Genomic DNA, 19,135 nt, shown 5'->3' on the forward strand with positions numbered 1-19,135 from the left:
CATATTGGTAGGCTATATGCAAATTGGAGGACCAGCCATTCACTTCACCAGTTGGTAAGTGAAATAGTATGCTTCAAGTGCACAAATATGGCCTAGATATAGGTGATTTCACTCCAAAATTGGTGTAGTGAATGGCTGGAAGAAAAGGGGGTACAAGATTGCAACCTCGAAAGCCAGATCACTGATGATGGCACTGTACATGCCATGTTGATACCATTAATGATAAAATAAAAATATTCACCTGTTTTAAATGCAATAGAGTTATCAGTTTTAGTGTAATACATGCATATATTCATCCTACATTCATCCTAATGCCATTTTTTTATGTACGTTGTGGCTTTTACCAGAAATCTATGGATTTTTGCCATACAAACACAGTAAAAAATGGAGTGTCAATATTGCAGTGTAAACGCATTTTCCTCTGAATAGAGTAGTTATAACAATAGGCAGAGTAAACTCGTCCAAATGGTAGTGTCAAAAGTGAGAGTAAAAAAGTGAGTGTCAACATTTCAGTGTAAATCTATTTTTCTCTTGATAGAGAGGTTATAACAATAGGCAGAGTAACTCCTCAGACAAAATAACTCTGCAGGGTGATGATTCCCCGCGAAAATTCTAGAACCGGAGCTGGAGCTGGCATGGCATGTTGGAAGTCGTTTCTCTCCCTGCGTGGTAAGTGGATTTGAATATTTATCGAGTTTTTGCTGTTTATGACCAACATTTTTCAATACACTGATGCTGATGATAGACTACTGTATGTGTGTTAGGTTAAATTAGGCATGCATAGGCCTATATGTAGGCTAGCCAATTAGTATTTTTCACTGATGCATTCGACTGCAATACTAGGCTACATAGCTTTTAGAAGTAGGCTGATGAATAGTTGTTTTAAATGAAAACAAGATCCGACTGCATTTGCTTGCATGCTGACGCCGTGTGGTGTGGTGAGTGTTGAAGTTTTCTCTTGTTTGCTGAGTTTGGGTTACCCTACCAAAATGTAGTGCTAAGCTAGCTAGCTTGACAACGTGGTTTTCCAGATTGTATGGGTTTCCCCCAATGGCATTAGCATTGCAACGGTTCAAAAGTTCACTTCAGAACGTGCCCAATGTTTTGCAAGGTGATGTGCTTGTGCTTAATTTGTGGCTCTGAAACCAGAAATGCTCGATGTTAACATTAAGAATATGTTAGTGTTGGGAACCGTTGCTCAGTTTTATGGTAAGTTGTAGATTTGAGAGATTCATCTACTCGTCCACCACATAGATTAGCACGCTAAACATTGCCCGCTCGTGGTTGATGCTTGATACCAGGAATGTTCTGTTTGGGCATGCGTGGACACACGTGTAGTATATAAAAGTGATTGTTGATTCGTCACGTAATATAGCTACATCTAGAACTAGTCCCTGCATGGCTTGCCAAGTCTTCGATGCCGGTAATCATACACATGCGTTAAATATGGGTTTGGTGTCAACTCTGGTGTTTTTTGACTCATGCTGTAGTTGAGAACCACCGAGTTCTAGCGTTTCGCTTAGCCGGTGCAGCTTTCGTCAGTGCAGCTCAACAGAGGAAGAAGTGTGAGTGGAAGAGGAAAGGATGTATTGTTGTCGACGCGTTTCAGTTGCTTTGAAAGTTGTAGTAGTTGAGAGTCATCTGCTGACTAGCCTTTATTTTTTGCAAGTTTGGTAAATGCAATCCAATTAATGGACGAGGAAGGGGATATGAGTGTGGAAAGGGTGTTGTGTGTGTACGCGCGCTGGCAGGCTCGCTCTGTCGTGTGTATGTGTGTGTGACCTGACGGCTGTTTTGTTTAGAACACCGGTGCAGCTGAAGGCCAGCGCAAATGGGTGAACCGAGGACAGAGTGTGATGGGGAAGGTGTGTGTGTGTGTGTGTGTGTGGGTGTATGTGGGTGTGTGTGTGTGAGCGAGCGAGAGAGAGAGGGGGAGAGAGAGAGGCCTCGTGATTGGATACTGCAATTAGGAGCAATTTACCTGTTTTCCCATGTTTTGCTGAAGAATTATATGCAATCATCTATTTAACAGATGTTATGTGGATGTGTAGTGTTGAGGCAACTTAGTTGGCTTTAAGAAGTTCATAAGGACATGGAAAAGGATGACTGTGTTTCATGTTCTGATCAGTGCCTCCCATACAGGTATCCTACAAACCAGCTTGTTAGTGTTCCTGATCCAACTGTGTGAGTGTGTTAATGTGTGAATATGTTGACGGGAATTAACAGTTTCTCAACTTTCTCAAATTTAACAGAAAATGCTGTTGCGTGTCTCATTTGGTGGAGTGCAGAAGTACATAAAGATGCTTGAACTGACGTTTGATGATTTCTTGAGAGAAGGTTAGTCGCCTAATTTGAATTGAAAGTAGGCCTATCTTAATGTAGCTTAATGTAACTTAAAGTGGTGACATACTGCAATTATTTCTCATCAGATCATTTTGTGCACTGTTTATTTTTTACTCCAGTGAGTTTGAAGTTCAACATCCCCGAAGACAGATGGTTGGACCTCAAAGTTTATGACCAGTCTAACACAGAGGTAGACGCCGAGGTTTTTGAGGAGCTCGTAAAAGAGTTCCATGGACCTTTCCTAGTTTCATTGGCCAATGGAGCACCTGGTAAGTGTTGCCTACTTGCATATGATTTACACATACATCATTTAGGTGGAAGTGTTGAACTATGTAAGCCACTGCTTAGAAGCCATTGTTTAACACTTTTTTTATGTATCTTATTATTTTTTTGCTACATTTTATTTGACCATGTGTTGGACAATGCTGTTGCAACTGTACACTGCACCTAGATATCTTTGTTTATTATCTAAATTTTGCTACTAATTACTTGTATACTGCTGTACTCTGTGCCAACCCCTTACTCTGTACTTGCTTGAATTTCCTCCTTGTAGGTCGCTCTGTTAAAAGGCGTCAGCTAAATGTAATGTAATGTAATTGTGTTAATATTTTCCAATGCTCAGGTAACCCTCAGTTCACATCATCTCCAGGGTCTACTGCATCTGACGACACAGTGATCCTCAACTTCTCCCTGCTTGAGCCAGCTGAGGAACCCCTTGAGCCAGCTGAGGAACCCGTTGCAGCCCAAGGCAGTCAACCTAAAAGGCCTTGCCGCATCAACTATGAAGCAAAAACTGTGAGTTTGTGGGTGTGGGTGGATATAGGGGGTTTAATTTGCACATCGTGTATGTATCTTGTTTGTTTCAGAATTACCAACAGTTTTTCAAAATACATTGCTGCATATATGAACAAAAGTCAAGAGACACCGCACACTGCTTACTTTTCTTTACTTTACTTTATTTTTTAGAGCGAACAACGCGTTTCGCCCAATGCGTCATCAGGTTCGCTCTATAGAGCCATAGAGCGAACCTGATGACGCATTGGGCGAAACGCGTTGTTCGCTGTAAAAAATAAAGTAAAGTAAAGAAAAGTAAGCAGTGTGCGGTGTCTCTTGACTTTTGTTCATTGATTCACCTCCTCCTGTCTCACACCTGCACCTGCATTGCTGAAGGGTTGTGCACAAGGACTCTCTTGTACTTACATTGCTGCATATGTTATCTTTTAGCTGATTGAAAAAATCCTGACTACAAAGCCTGGAGGTGACCGTATCATCGAGGAGTATGCGAAAACAAAATCAATCACAGATTCAACCAGAAGACGGCTCATCAACATACTTGCTGCAGAAATGACGGAAACACATGGGTAAGTATAGGTCAAATGTGTTATCATGAGACAGTTAAACATCATTGCAATTATTGTTTCGATTATGGTGTTCAGTGTCCTCTAATAATGTTGTTTATTGAATACACCAGGACCTCGCCGCCGCGGAGTGTGAAAGTGATGTATGCACAGGGGATTATTGCTCTGTTTCCATATCTTGAAGACCCATACTCACAGAATGGCTATGTAAGTAAAGGTTTTACAATATATCACCCCTTCAAACTGTTGCTTGTTTGAATGGTAACGCTTTATTTTAGTGTTACATCTATAACCACGAATACATACAATGTTAATGCCGGTATAAGTAACTTTTAAGGCATGTACTAAGCAAAATCAAACATTTGTTAGGTCCTTACTAAGGTTATATTGGTAATAAATCCCTAATTGTGCATGAACAAGACATTTGCAAACACATGCCTAACAAATGTTTGATTTTGCTTAGTACTTGCCTTACAAGTTACTTATACAGTATACAGGCATTAACATTGTATGTGCTAGTGCTAATAGATGTAACACTAAAATAAAGTGTTACCGTATGAGTGTACATTATACTGTGCATACTGTATATTATACATAGGAACACTACTACGATCCGGAAAGTGGTTCAGGATACATTGCATGGCGGTTGAAGACAATGAAAGGCTTCTGAGGAAAGAGTTCCAGCAGTTAAATCTCCTAAAGGTAACATTTATAATGTGGGTGAATGGTCAACCTATGAAGTGTGTTTAAAGGAAGATATACAACTGTGCAGTTCTAAACATTAACAACAAAATTGTTTTGTTTTAAAGTGGGTGGGCCAGGCCATGGACGTACTACACCCTTTACTGCCGAAGTCCTGACTGATGAGGAAGTGGAATCCGCTATCGCTGTGTTGAGACATTCTGCTGATGAGGAAACCATCCGTGAAAAAATGAAAACCACCTTCAGTTATCGCCAAGCAATGGTCAATGACCATGACAAATCTGCAGAGGTCTTCTCAGTTTTTCCACGGTTCCTGGACACACCAGGACTGGTAAGACTTCGAGTTCTACATTCATTATATGTCTGTAATGGTATTTTTTAGATACTCTAGGTGTAATGTATGCGTATTGTCTATGTCTCATTGTCTATGTCAAATTGTCTATGTCCACACCTAAAGTCTACGTCTATGTCTGCATGGGAAAGTAAGAAATGTTATTTCAAATTCTTTGTATGACCAGTAATGTAAAGAAATCGACAATAAAGACGACTTGACTTGACTTGATTGAAGAGTGAGGCCTATTGTAAAATGTTGCACAAGGTACTGACTTCAGTTGTCCTCCATTTCGTCTTTTTTTCCTTTTCAAATTACAGGTAGAGCAGGATTTCAGACTGATGTTTGGCGAGCAGACTGCCAATAAATTCCTGGAGCGATGGCCTACCACTTTCAGGGCAAGAGTCATTAAGGAAAAGCCATGGACTGGTCCCCTCCACAGACCTTCTTGATTTGATGCACAATGCTGAGACATCCACTGAAGTTGAAAATGGTAAGTCTTTGAATGTGGAGAAGCATGTTGCTAAATATATTGAGGACGGTGGAAAAGTATGGCTGAATGTTAACATGATGCTTGTTTGACTTAAGGCTGGGACAGTGATACGTCTGCCATCATACTGCTGCTACATCTGCTACCGCCATCAGCACAGGGACGCAAGAAGCCAGGGAAGATATCAGCATCTAATGCAGTGGATCACCTCATCAAATTCCAAAAGGTACACTAGAATTATATTTAACAATGAATCAAGTCCTCCCACCACCCCTCCACTCCAACAACACTTCATACCCCATACATGAAGCCTTTCCTTAGACCAGACTAGACCACCACCGTCCCCCCGGCACACACACACACACACACACAAACACACACCATTTATAGTTGGGGAGTATAGTATAGTATAGTATGCCCTTTATTATCCCGCCATGGGAAATTCATTTGTTGCAGCAGTAACATACAGACTGTGCAAAAACAGCAGACAGCATACATACAACACAGGACCGGGAGGTTAAAAAAGTATATATAAGATAGATAAAAATAGAGATTGAATAGAGAGTGATGTCATGTTATTGTTCTAATAAATTGTGTTATTGAATGTGTTTTGTCACAGACGGGAACAAGCCTGCAGCAGCATCTAGACAACATCACTGAAAGCCGTCAGCCCTACCTCCTTGCACAGGGACCACAAAAAAGCAGCATTCACTCCTTCTTCATTGCCATCGACAAGCACGCACTTCCATGCCAAGGCACCACCTCAGTCGGAGCCCTGGATGAACTCTTCAAGGCCCACTTTGTCTTTGGTACATCTTACAGTCCTGCCTTGAACAACTTTTTCACTTTTCTCCAAACTTCCATTTACAACATTGATGTAGGGAAAACTAAGGAAACGCCAAGAATTGCAGAGTTACGAGCTAGAATGGTGCGTTAGACTCAAAGGATAACTTAAGCCACTATCAACATGCAGCTGTAATGCTCACACTACCCTGGAATTGTCAGTACCTGAGATTTTTTTCCAGCCTTTTCTGAGATCCTGGTCATTGTAATGGGGGCAGGTGTTTGTTTACATTTAAAAAAAACCCATCTTGATTTATTCCCAAAAACATTAAAAAGGTTATGCAACATCAGCAGACAACTAGCAAACAGTGATACCTCTTGAGAAAATATTTGTAGTAGGCCTATGTCAAGAATTTTTAAAAAGTAAACAAAAGCTGCCCCCATTACAATAGCTCAGATTTCTGAAAGAAAAAAATTGACAGCTAGCAGTTAACAGTGAGTCCTATGACACCAGTTAGCCACCATCTGGTCTCATAGGACTCAATGTTAACTGCTCGCTTGGAGGTAAAGTTTGCACTGCCATACCCAGAGAACAGTTGAAAGTAAAGGAGAACGGTAAAACCCTATTATTGAACTCAAGGGGAGGTGTAAAATAATGTAAAATAATTTCCAAAAATGGGACAGTATCACCTTAAACAATTTAGTGCTTTCTAAATGATCTTGGTGGAGTAAACGAACAATCTTGGAAGGCATCTCATATTATTACATGGGCTCTGTACGGGAAGGACTCTTTATCTTCAATGTGGCCAAGTTGGATGCTCATGTTTGTTCAATATTTGTTGTTGTTTTTTTGGGGGTGGTGGGGGGGCGGTCAAGTGAGCAAGTGCCATGTGAATAGTGTGTGTGTTATTGCTGATGTTGAATCACCACACTGTCAAAGTATTTGGGGTAGTGGTAATGCAAATCCAGCAGAACAGCCATATGGGGCAGAAGTTGAGTCAGAGCCAGCATTATCCTCACAGCACCTTGTAAATAATTGTGCCTCTGTCATTTCTGTTGTGACTACTTTTGGAAGATATTGTCCAGAAAATTCATGAGCATGCAAAAGAGTGTGTCTTTCAGTTGTGATCATACAGGACAAAAAGGTGCTGCTCACCATACCTTTATTTACAGAAGCTGTTCAAGAACATTTATTTGCTTCTGAAGTGACTCGGACAAAGATTTTGTTGCTTTTCCAAAAAGAAAAAAAGATTTTGTTGCTTTTCATGTTGATGCTCTTCCTTATCCAAGAATGGAGAGAATGACTCGCTATGTACATTGAACCACATTGTTTTCTCCGAGGAGTTATTGGCAAATAAATGCTGCTACAGTACTTTGATTGTATGTATTTTCTTATGTTATAGCAGTTAAAAGCAATACTATTTCAGTTGTATAATGTACACTATATAGTGTATTTTAAAAATGGAAACTACTCAATGTGGTGAATTAATTTTATATAAAATGAAATAAATATACACTATGTGGTGTATTTTAATAATGGAAACTACTCTATGTAGTGAACTAATTTTATATAAAATGAAATAAATATACACTATGCGGTGTATTTTAATAATGGAAACTACTCTATGTAGTGAAATAATTTTTATATAAAATGAAATAAATACACACTATGTAGTGTATTTTAATAATGGAAACTACTCTATGTAGTGAACTAATTTAATATAAAATGAAATAAATATACACTATTTAGTGTATTTCAATAATGGAAACTACTCTATGTAGTGAAATAATTTTACTCTGGCAGTGTAAAGAGATCAGTGTTTTTACACATTTCATTGTCAATTTCGACACAATGTAGAGTCAGATTAACTCTGAAAATCTTACACTGTCTATAGTGTTAAATATTTTTACACACCTCATTGTTAATTTTGACACAAAATAGAGTAAAATTAACTCTAAAAATCTTACACTGGCCAAAGAGTAAATTTTACACTATTTTTGAGCGGGACCAAATGTTATCTGACAGGGGGTTAAATTTAACTCTTAAAGAGTAAAATTGACACTCCAGTTTTTACTGTGAATCTTTAACGGCCATTTTCTCAAAATGAGGTTTTCCTCACACTCAAAGGCCTAAAACTCCACTTCTGTATGACTGACATACACCAAACTTTCCAGTCCTATTCCTGACTATATTTGGAAGATTCTGTCACAGGATTTTGTTATTATATTATTTTAATCCTGATTTATAGGACTTTTCCTCTTAAAATGAGGCGAAAAATCACATTTTCAGGGCTAATGGCAGTTTTTAAAGATTTTCTGGGAAACAAAATGAGATATCCATGAACCCCTGTGACAAAATCTTTTAAATAGCTGTAATAACACAATGAAAAAAGAATTTTGAGTCTAGCTCTTCCACATGTCAAGTTTTACACTTTTGAATATATATGCAAATTAGCGCATAATTAATTAAACATAGCCTAATTACCATATTTAAATATAAGATTTCAGAAAACTTCCAATACATTTTTTTCTCCTATATGTATGAGTAATCCACTGGAAAAGTTTCATGGTGATATCTGCAAGTTATTTTTTTTAGCCTATTCACCTTTAGTGTCTCGCCTTAGGCCTATTAGAGAGGTTTTGAGCCTAATACACAGCATATTTGAATATTTGAATTAAGCACCCTTCAAAACCCCTGAAAATGCTGCATATCAAACATGAACACTATCAAAGACACTTGGGGAAATGTGGGAGATGAGACAAGTGCAGTATTTTGGGGTCAAAAAATATTGTTTTTTGTGGTGTCACCCTATGTTCCTGTTGCAATCATGCATTCAGACTACATTGAAATAATTTCCTTTGATATCTATCTTAAATCTGAGTATGGAAATGAATTCTCCCTGTATGAAAACCTAATGCTACATAATGTACTTAAGAGTTTACCTTGTATAATCAAAGAAACGTACACTGTAGACTGGTGACGGCGGCCATATTGGATTCCTTCATTTTGATGTACTATGGGAATATACATTTATTTATACATCATATTGGCATTAAGCACCCTTCAAACCCCCTGAAAATGTTGCACATCAAACATGAACACTATCAAAGACAATATGTCCTTAAAGATATGGGCAGAGAGAAGTGCAGTATTTTGGGGTCAAAAATCAGTGTTTTTTTGTGGTGTCATCCCATGTTCTACTGCCCATAACTAAAGAATGGAAAAAGGTAGACACAAACTTCTTTTTCCAGGTGAAAGTAGACAGTTCAGTGTAGTTTTCTGTAGTATTTGTGTTCACAGAGACAAAGAGCATTTTTTTCTGTGAATCTTGAAAGATTAGTAAAAATGTTAAAAATCGCTGACAATATGAGGCTCTCTGCTTTTAAAATGGCTGCCAGCCAATGGCATAAGCATTTTCTTCCAAGCTGAGCTTAAATCTGATGACATAATGGCTTTCCCCATGTCTGAAAACATAAAAATAAGTGCTATTTTCAAATTCATACCTTATTTAGTCCAAAAGAAAAGTGATTGCAGGATTTTAACACGGTGGCGGCGGCCATATTGGATTTTGCCCGTTTGAGGCATTTCGGTACATTTTTGCGTCCGGCATACGGCAGATTTGGATTCAGCACCCTTGAATACCCCTAAATCAGTTGTATGCCGAAAATTAACACGATTTGCCTTCAGGTGTCAACTTTTTGGAAAAATGACCCTGACTATAATAATTAGAATTGTTAGGCCTATTAGCTGGTTCATGCATGCATGCTATGGAAAGAACAGATTTAATGATCTGAGGAATGGTATTGACCACGCAGACACACCAAGCACAGTGTTGTGGAAGGGCATTTTAATGTCCACTACTACTAAGTATTGTACTAATGACAAATCGCAAAACAAGTCAGTTGAGATGAACTTCGCTACTTTATTTTCACGTGAAGGTTTTCAGAGACATTTCCAAACGCACGCTGATGTGCCGGTAGCTCACTGCCACTCCTCTTTGCAAGACTAGGTCTATTAGCCCCATACGACTTTGTTGCTGTCGGCCAACATTGACGAAGCACGTGAGCGAGAACTTGTTGTCACGATGTGGGTGTTATTATACAGCGCAGTGGGGGGACAGGCAGTGAGGAGGAGCTGAAGTGGGGACCTGCGCAAACTTGTGTAGAGGTGTGAGACAAGACTCACATACACACGTGAGTGAGTTGTTGACCAACCAGTTCATGGGCGCGTGACCTCGGAGGCAGTCTGCAGACAAGCGGTGAAGGGGATAAGCAACTGCAGAGGTTGCAAGATCTGACTGCAGTCGCATTTATCCCGCGATAGTTTGATAGTTTTAACATGTCTTCAACGCAACATCACCAGAATTTTGAAGTTTGACAGGAAATCTAATCATGCAACTTTTTGAGCCAGAATGCATTGCTGTCTAAATGCGCATACAGCCGTTGCGGTATCTCGATCGCACTTAGATTCTTGGCGTGCGTGGGACACAGGTGACACGTGACACAGGTGCTTCATGGGTATTGTAGGCTCGCGAAATCGCATTGTATTGCTTTTGTAGCAAAGACGGTCCGAGGAAAAAAATCAGAATAGTAACGGCCCCGCCAGAATGGTTAGTGAACCTTCGGTGTCTACTAGCTAACGCCGAAAGTCACCCGCATTTGGCTAGCTTGTGGGTGTTAGTGTCAAGCCCTGTTGTGTGTGTGTGTGTGTGCGTGTGTGCATGTTAATTCCTGCTGTGTGTGTGTGTGTGTGTGTGTGTGTGTGTGTGTGTGTGTGTGTGTGTGTGCGTGTTCGTGCGTGTCTGTGTGTGTGTGTGTGTGTGTGTGTGTGTGTGTGTGTGTGTGTGTGTGCAGGTGAGTGTGAAGCAGGAGGTGTTGCGTCAGCTGAACCTGTCGAGGCCCCCGGAGGACGAGGGCAGAGTGGCCCCCCCACAATACATGCTGCAGATATACCAGAACTACTCAACACACACACACACCACGCCACGCGCGGACGTCATACGCAGCTACACACTACAAGGTACACACACACACACACACACACACACACACACACACACACACACACACACACACACACACACACACACACTACAAGACCTATGCAACCAGGGCTCTAGACTAACTTTTTGCACTGGTGCGCCTAACTTTTTTTCTTGGGTGCACCAGCCCAAAAGTTAGGTACACCCAAATTTCCGACCACGTTCCATCGCAGTTTAAAGGTTTTAAAAGGATCCCCGGCTATTTAGACTTTCATTTCTTAAAAGATACATATTAGTGTCAGTTATAATAAAATTCTATTGAAAACCTTGTTGATGTCTTCGTTTTCTAAAATTATTAAAAAATAATTAAACACGCAGGTCGCCATTTTTCGCGATGCTGGACAGTGACGTCGTGAAGTTGTACCAGCCGGCTTCGAACCTTTGTTCTGGTAACGGCTCAGCGACATGCACTTGCTTGCTGCATGGCATCTGCTCAGCCGTTTTAATTTGAGAGAAACATTACAGCTTTTGTGTGTAAAATATGAAATGGGGATATACTGCCATCTATTGGTGGGTTGGTGCACTGTCAGCAGCCAACATCATCACCCTTCAGCCAGAGACGGTTTCTTTGCTTTAGCCAGTCGACGTCCATGTGTCACATTCATCAGGTATCCGAAAGCCAAACACGAGTGGAGGATGCCATCTTCTAGCTAGCATTACAACGAAGATAAACCTGTGGTGGCTATCTAATAAGGCAGACGACTGTGAACCAAATCTCCACCATTATTTGTTGGAGACACTTACTCAGGTATGTAGGAAATGTTTGGAGGGTTGCCAATGCCTTTAACTTTACAAAACGTATGAGCTAGCCTGCTTGCTAACGTCAGACTATTTGAATAGTCTAGTTATTGTATGGGTACGAAGCTACAGTAAACAATCACATGATCTAATTAAATGGGAACAGGTGTAATTACTGTAAGCTTGCCATCTTTCCTTATGTGACAGAATCAAATCTTTCTTGGCTAACCAAGAGTTAGCAATTTTACCGAGATGGCAAGCTTGCACTGAGTATGAATTGTCAATGTTTGTTATCAGTGTTCAGTTATCAGTTGCTAGTGCTACGCATTACAAAAGTAATGAATTACTGTAGTGCATTACTATTTTGCAGTATGTCAATGTAAGGCATTACAGGGTAAAAATCTGTAACATTTACTTATTTACAATGCTAAATAACTTAAGTTACAATGCATTACAATGACCTGGATATAGTGGTATTCAGTGTGGTGGGTCAGAAAGAGATATATCCCTGAACCTGGTAGTTATTAGTCTGCATGCTGCCAAAAAGACCTCCTGGATGACAGTTGAAAGAGTCATGACTCATGAAATTCATTTACACCATAATAAATCGCCAGATCCATATTTAGGCCTACAGTTAGCCTATTTTTGCGAAAGTAACTTAAGTAATGCAAAAGTAATGCCTTACATTTTAAATATAGTAATATTGTAGTGTAAGTGATTCTTTTGAAAAGACAGCAACATGCAATCAGTAATGCATTAACTGCCCAACACTGTTTATTATGCAGGTGACCAGAAAATACCCTGACCTTGCTCACAGCGCCTTGGTCCAGTGACATCTGTCAAGAAAGTAGCAGACAAACTGGGCCCATATCCTGGAGTAGATTATGGAGCAGCAGCACCCAGACCCAAAACAAAGGTACATTCCCCTCACTCCAACTAGCATACAGTTAAGCCTACACTGCAGTTCACTTTACAAAAATTTCACATCCATGGAACTCCGATACACTTGTGACGTTGCACTAAAATAATTCTGAAAAAGACCTTTCTCCCCCCTGCTCTCCCAGTTTTGATGAAGGGGAAGATGTATGAAAATGTTCCCTTGTTTGGCTAGTGACAATTTTTTCAGAGTGAGACGGATAAACATAGCATAACTAAGCAAGATCACAAGCATCTATGCTACTTTATATCAGCCTACCTGTAGTTTCTGTATCATTAAGTGCCTGTGCTACAGTACTTCAAATTACCTTCATTTATCAACTGATTCAATGTGTTTTCCTTCACATTTTCTTTTCCCAATATCAATGGTCTAGCTTAGATGGGGAACCTATGAGTGCTTTCCAATATGCGACCTTGCGTCCTCCACTTGTGCTTGTGACCTCGCTTCGCCTCCTGGCCCCTCCTCAGTGGAGAAAACAAACTTTCCAGCCGTCAGCCTTGCCAAAACAATTTTTGGGGCACTGTTTTTCATTCACCATCCCAATTGCAAATGATAAAATGACATTTGAAATGTGATTTTGAAAGATATTGAAATATAATGCTGTTGTCAGTGATGTCATCATGACGTATCACTTCCTGGTACGAGGCCACAAGCACAAGTGGAGGACACAAGGTCACATATTGGAACGCAACCCATGTCTTAAGGGCCGTTTGCACTTCAGGTTGTTTTATCGGGCCCCCGATGTAATTTTAATGTTGTGCAGCTTGATATGAAATGACATATTTTGTAATGGAATCTTAGAAAATACATTTGAAATACAATTAAGCTAAATTCATGGGTCGGACCCTTCGAAAGAAAAAGGTTCCCCACCTCTGGCCTAGGCAGTATGTATCAACCTAAATTTCCTGTAACTCTCTGCAGGAGATGACACTGGAGGACCAGGTCTGGTATTTGATGGCCTGCTAGAGTAGCGGAACAGGCATGGTGTCCCATCTCCAGCAGGAACACCTGGGGTACCTGTGGGAACTGCTCAGACATGCCGACCAGGAGAGGAAGTGCTGCGGTCCGGACCCACCAGCTCACTTTTTTAAACAAAGTCATTACTTGTAAATAGATGTAAAGCTTGCACATTCAATTGGTTTAGGCACAGAGTTTTACGGGGTTTTTTTTTTCCGTTTTTTTTACATGTTTCAGTATGTCAAGTGCAAATTCTTACTTTGTTTAGTAATACAATTTTTTAAAAAAACTGAAAACAGAGTCAGCACTGTATTTTTATATCAAGAATAGAAAGATTCTCACAACAACAAAGTTAAAAGTAACATTAAAGGGACACTGTGCATGAAATGCAACTATGCTGCTTCCTGAAATTGGGCTGCCTATTGCCAAATTTGATTTTAACATGAATATTTAAGTATTTAACAAATATTTTCGAGTATGGTCCAAGTACAGTCATTTTTGGAAATTCAAAATGGCGGACAATGGAGAAGATCCCCCTTTTCATGTTTGAAAAGTGCAATTTTCCCAGTCATAATGAACACTTAATTTGATGCTGGTGGTAAGTATTCATGAAAAAGGTAACATTAGTGAATGGGCAGCATGAATTCTGGAAATAAACAACTAAAAATCTCACACAGTGTCCCTCTAAAGAAATGTACATGTTTGTCACTACAGCCCAATAAGCATATTTATTGTCTTCAGGATGTAGGTGGTCATGAGGTGCAGCCATCATGGTCTATCAGCAGCTGCTTGGAACCCCGATCCTGTAGAACGAGAGCACATTTCCAGATGTATGCACATAGTGCTATTACATTATATGGTCAACAATAAGTGTTATTGTAGATGATGGCGCGCAAAGTTGCACATGTGAAATATAAGCAACTGTCTCACATAACATGAAATCTTAATTGAGAAAAATGGAACCGGTTGAAAAATATTGTGCATCACAGTATAGATTGGACACGATTTAGGTTTGAGGTACTTTGGTAGACACACAGCTGTCCAAATATTCTTCATTTTGGTTCTAATTGATGTAATCAACTTCCAGTCAACAAAAAGACATACCGGTATGTAAGTCAAGTAAGATCTAACAAATCAGCTAAAGAAGGCTTTGAGTCAACATACACAACCAACGTACCCTTACACTAGGAACCTACTGACCTTTGCCCAAGACCTTTGTCTCTTTACTCAGTGCACTTACTGAATTCAAAGATGGCAAAAGTATGAAATCAAGGCACAATTTCAACATGCAACTGTACTGATCATGATACCCTGCACTTGTCAGTACCTAATGATGCAGTATGTGTTCATTCAGCCTTTTTCTAAGATCCTGGGCATTCTAATAAGGACATGGCATTTTGTGTTGGTTTAGATATTTGAAAAAGCCCAATAGAATATCATCTCAGAAAGGGCCACACAAAAGTAGGCCTACATGTTGTTAATGTATTTACAAGTTAAGGGTAGCATGAGAAAAACTGCATATTGAAATTGGCAATACTTGTCTTCCATAAATATAGTAAATAACACACATTGTGGTCGCACAATAGCACATGAGAACTGATACTCACCATCAGAGCTCTAGTTTCTGTTCAAGACTGACGTTCAGATTCATCATCACTGAAAAGAAACATACGACAGAAAGATGGAGGAGGGAGTGAGAAAGACACACACAAACGCACACACCATCGGTGCCAGGTAAACGGTTTTAAAATAAAGACTGTAGGTTATGTTTCACCTGAAATGGCCGAAAATAACGGGACAGGCATCAATTTGGGTTTTTGGAAGTTGGTGCAAGCCCTCCTACCTGCACAAATGAATGTACTGTGTTAGATTCAGATATAAAACCAATATTTCCAGTAGCCTACCCAGAAGGTAGGCTACTAAATACATCTCTAAAACAATTTTTTTTAATCACTAGTCAATACCAAAAGTAGACACTGACTGTGAATAGACAACAGATCTCAGACTCAAACCATGTCGTACCACTACATTAGTCTCAGTAGCCAACTCGGTGCACGTTGCCACATATGCTAGTGATATTTCGAGATAGGTTACATTTTTTCTCACATCAGCTGGCCACTGCACCGCGGCATTTGAACTAAGTAAAACCGTCCAAGTAGCCGCAAATACATTTTTTGGATTGACAACACATAGAAGTAGTGTTAACAACACTTACTGTGGTGTGGAGTAAGGTGGTCTTCCTCTGTGATGAGTGGCGACGAGTCTGATTTGCCTGATGTTACCGTAGCATAGTTGTCTTCTCAGGAGAGCACACAGCATCTTATCTGTCACGTTTTTAACGCACATTTCACTCGCTTCCCTGGACTTTTTAGACTCCGTATGGGGGGTGATCGTCGGGCAAGCCTCTGGTTTTAGCTTAGGCTTATAGCCAATCGCTCCCGGTGAGGTCTTCCATCAGTGGAAGTCGACTAAATCCATTGAGGAGAAAATGCTGGGCTCAGCGCCACTTTTAGGAAGCTATATAGCTAGCTAGCTGTACTCCGTCCATGACATCCTCCCACCTTTTCTCCCCTTCTTGTCCTTTGGAAATATAAATATAGTGACACCACTCCCCTTATTGCCTTTCGATTGGAAATTACATCCGAAAGTAGCACAATGTGGCATTTTACTACCAAACCGGCGTCAGTTGCTAATCAAGAGAGCAGTGTGCTATCGAAGTTTTCAGACTCCTGCAACTTCCCTACGTCATCGCCCCCAGAATGCACTGCGCGGCGAAAACATCCGTTGGTCACCGAAAAATGTAGTTTTTAAGGGCATGGCAGTATTTTATGATTTTTTTTAAACAAAATATTTTCGTCAAAAATAATAAGTGTGGTCTATCAGCCCATATTCTTCATAGCCGGGGATCCTTTTAAAATGCCTTTTGTTTTTGTTATTATTATTATTTTTTTTATAAATATCTGCCTCTCTATGTTCATTGGTTAATAACTGGCTAACAACAGAATGCACTCCTTAAAGAAATAAAAAGATAGTTTTAAAAGTAATTTTTTCCTGATGCAATACAGGCTACTTTTGCATTTTGGATTCATTTGTATTCATGTTTTCTTTCAGTAGCCTAATAAGATAAAATGGGCATATTATTGACACAAAGTCAAAATTACATGCTTAACTTGGGCATGGTGCTTCACCTCCATGTGCCCTATATATACACACTGGTCTTCCTCTCAGCAAGATAATGATGACGCAATATCTGTCTATTAGGGGGGATATTAGCGCTCTGCTATTTCCACAGACGTCTCCAGCTTTTAAGTGTCTGCTATGACACCTATAAATTGGGCACACGCCACATCATTGCTGTAGGTCGTTCATGGATAATTATTTTATTTCTGACTTCAACTTCGTGAATGAAATCTCCTCACTCTCGATGTTGTAAGCTACATTGAACTTAATTATCACCGCGGCCTCCTCTGAGGTCCTGTTTGATGCTGGCTGCCTGCCGCAGTGGGGAGAGGGAACACTTTATCACGGCATGTCGACTGTTTTATTTATGCGAGTGCTTTTTCAACGTTTCAATGCGAGATGTTTGGCAGCCAGTGGCAAACGAACTGTTACCAGCCATCGCATCTCCGCACTTTGCAATATGCAGTGCATCACGTTGTCGTCCTTGTCATATCGTTGCCTGGGAAACTGGCCTAGCCACTCTCCCGACAGGAATACCGATACTTTCGCCTTTTTGGCTACGAGTTGTCGCTCAGTGTTTGCCACATTCTCCGGTTCATTCACCGAACATGGCGTTGGTTCCTTGTCAGAGCATTGGCCCGGATCTTCAGATTATTTTGTTGGTTTAAACTTCACGAAAAGTTGTCAGCAGTTGGCAGCACACGCACGCTCACACACACTGGACCACGGCCAACCAGATAAAGGCTCCACCCTTCCTTAATTCTGATTTGTTTAAACCTCGATATGGGGCGCAGACAGAAGCCAAGTAGACTTTCAGAGTTGCATTATCCATATTTTTTGGTTGCATATTTTTCCCCCTGAAAGGCTGGTCGCACCGGTGCGACCTCCGAATTTATTTTAGTCGCACTTTCACAAAAATAGGGCGCATATGTGACCAAATTGGTCGCACTCTAGAGCCCTGGCAACAAACACACACACACACACACACACACACAGACACACCACGCCACGTGCGAATGGCATTCACAGTTACACACTACAAGACCTACGTAACTGTGTGTGAAAAAAACATATGTGCCGAAGTCGCTAAGAGTATATTGAGTTGTAAATTTAGGGGCAGTTGGTTTGCTACATCGATGAAAATGGCTAGAGATGTAGATCGATATACTTCCTATAACTCCCGGGCCACGCGAGCTGTAGTAGCAGTACGTCAACACTGGGGCATCCAATACGTCGAGCTGCGATAACAAGACGCTATAATGGATGGAAGAAAACACCACATTTCCAGTGAGCCACTAGCCTCGCGAGCCATCCTACGTACTTCTGCCAAAGGATTGGCTCCACTACAGTAGTCTGGCCTATGGGATGGTCAGGACCAGGCTAGTGGGCCACTGGCCTGCAGTCATCACAATGTTTTAACACTGATAATGTTCTTTAGGTTCAACGGCTCAGTTTGTTGATTTTTTTAAGTGAAGTAGGCCTACATTTCTAATGGTTTGTGTGTGTGTGTGTGTGTGTGTGTGTGTGTGTGTGTGTGTGTGTGTGTGTGTGTGTGTGCGTGTGCGTGTGTGTCTGTGTGTGTGTGCAGGCATCACCTCGTCGGGGTGTGAAGGAGGAGTGTCCAGACACAGGCTGCTGTTCAACGTCTCTCTGCCAATCAGTGAAGAGATCAGCTCAGCCAAGCTCCGCCTCTTCACCTGGGCTCCACCAATCAAAACCTCCCCCTGCCCGCCCGGCACGGAACCCACGAGAACCGTACGAGTGTACCAGCGGAACCACACGGAACACACAGAACACACAGAACACAGAGAGCGGAACCACACGGAACACACAGAAGGTAGAACCAACCGAGAACCGACAGAAGCAGAGGAGCATAGCAGCGGGAGAAGAGGAAGAGAGGACACAGAGGAGAGAGAGAAGGACAAGAGAGAAGCGAGGGATGCAGAGCAGAGAGAGAAGGACAAGAGAGAAACAAGAGATGCAGAGGAGAGAGAGAACGACAAGAGAAAAACAAGGGATGCAGAGGAGAGAGAGAAGGACAAGAAAGAAGTGAGAGACAGAGAGGAGAGAGAGGAGAGAGAGAACGACAAGAGAGAATGGAGGGATGCAGAGGACTCTGGCAGAGGAGAACAGGGAGAGGGGGATGAGGAGCAGGAGATAGACACAGTGCAGAGGACACACACCAGACATGAAGACAAGATCTTATTGGCTCATGTGGCGAGGAAAGAACAAGCGACCTTATTGGCTGGGAGGGAACAGGCAAGTCAACAAGAT

At 40.9% G+C, this 19,135-nt stretch overlaps 2 protein-coding genes and 2 long non-coding RNA genes across 4 annotated transcripts in view; 3 read left to right on the forward strand and 1 right to left on the reverse strand.

Annotated features, from left to right (window-relative positions):
- The first annotated feature begins 409 nt into the window (after positions 1-409).
- Positions 410-4,371, forward strand: LOC134465357 (uncharacterized). Its single transcript, XM_063218990.1, has 7 exons — positions 410-669; positions 2,253-2,337; positions 2,463-2,612; positions 2,966-3,138; positions 3,568-3,704; positions 3,815-3,908; positions 4,300-4,371. The coding sequence occupies exons 2-7, from the start codon at positions 2,256-2,258 to the stop codon at positions 4,369-4,371; spliced, it is 708 nt and encodes a 235-aa protein (XP_063075060.1). The 5' UTR covers positions 410-669; positions 2,253-2,255.
- Positions 4,372-5,155: 784 nt separating this feature from the next.
- The window catches only part of gdf2 (growth differentiation factor 2), a 21,953-nt gene continuing 7,973 nt past the window's right edge, over positions 5,156-19,135 (forward strand). The window contains exons 1-6 of the mRNA XM_063219002.1: positions 5,156-5,227; positions 5,323-5,450; positions 5,844-6,017; positions 10,862-11,027; positions 18,450-18,698; positions 19,089-19,135. The exon at positions 19,089-19,135 is cut by the window's right edge and continues 746 nt beyond it. Coding sequence (XP_063075072.1) covers positions 5,191-5,227; positions 5,323-5,450; positions 5,844-6,017; positions 10,862-11,027; positions 18,450-18,698; positions 19,089-19,135 — 801 coding nt within the window. The 5' untranslated portion in view covers positions 5,156-5,190. The remainder of the gene's footprint in view (positions 5,228-5,322; positions 5,451-5,843; positions 6,018-10,861; positions 11,028-18,449; positions 18,699-19,088) is intronic.
- On the forward strand, positions 11,668-13,876 carry LOC134463829 (uncharacterized). Its single transcript, XR_010037807.1, has 3 exons — positions 11,668-11,797; positions 12,573-12,703; positions 13,646-13,876. It is a non-coding gene; the product is annotated as an uncharacterized LOC134463829 (long non-coding RNA).
- LOC134463824 (uncharacterized) lies at positions 14,089-15,517 on the reverse strand. Its single transcript, XR_010037806.1, has 3 exons — positions 15,456-15,517; positions 15,289-15,337; positions 14,089-14,484 (listed from the first exon to the last, which is right to left on the reverse strand). It is a non-coding gene; the product is annotated as an uncharacterized LOC134463824 (long non-coding RNA).

The sequence above is a fragment of the Engraulis encrasicolus genome, chromosome 2 (assembly GCF_034702125.1).
Source record: "Engraulis encrasicolus isolate BLACKSEA-1 chromosome 2, IST_EnEncr_1.0, whole genome shotgun sequence".
Taxonomy (NCBI): domain Eukaryota; kingdom Metazoa; phylum Chordata; class Actinopteri; order Clupeiformes; family Engraulidae; genus Engraulis; species Engraulis encrasicolus.

Excerpts from the sequence above, each read along its gene's own strand:
- LOC134465357 (XM_063218990.1), top strand. The coding sequence starts at position 2,256 with ATGCTGTTGCGTGTCTCATTTGGTGGAGTGCAGAAGTACATAAAGATG. Across the intron at positions 2,613-2,965 it reads ATTGGCCAATGGAGCACCTG|GTAACCCTCAGTTCACATCA; the intron begins GTAAGTGTTGCC and ends TCCAATGCTCAG. Across the intron at positions 3,139-3,567 it reads TCAACTATGAAGCAAAAACT|CTGATTGAAAAAATCCTGAC; the intron begins GTGAGTTTGTGG and ends GTTATCTTTTAG.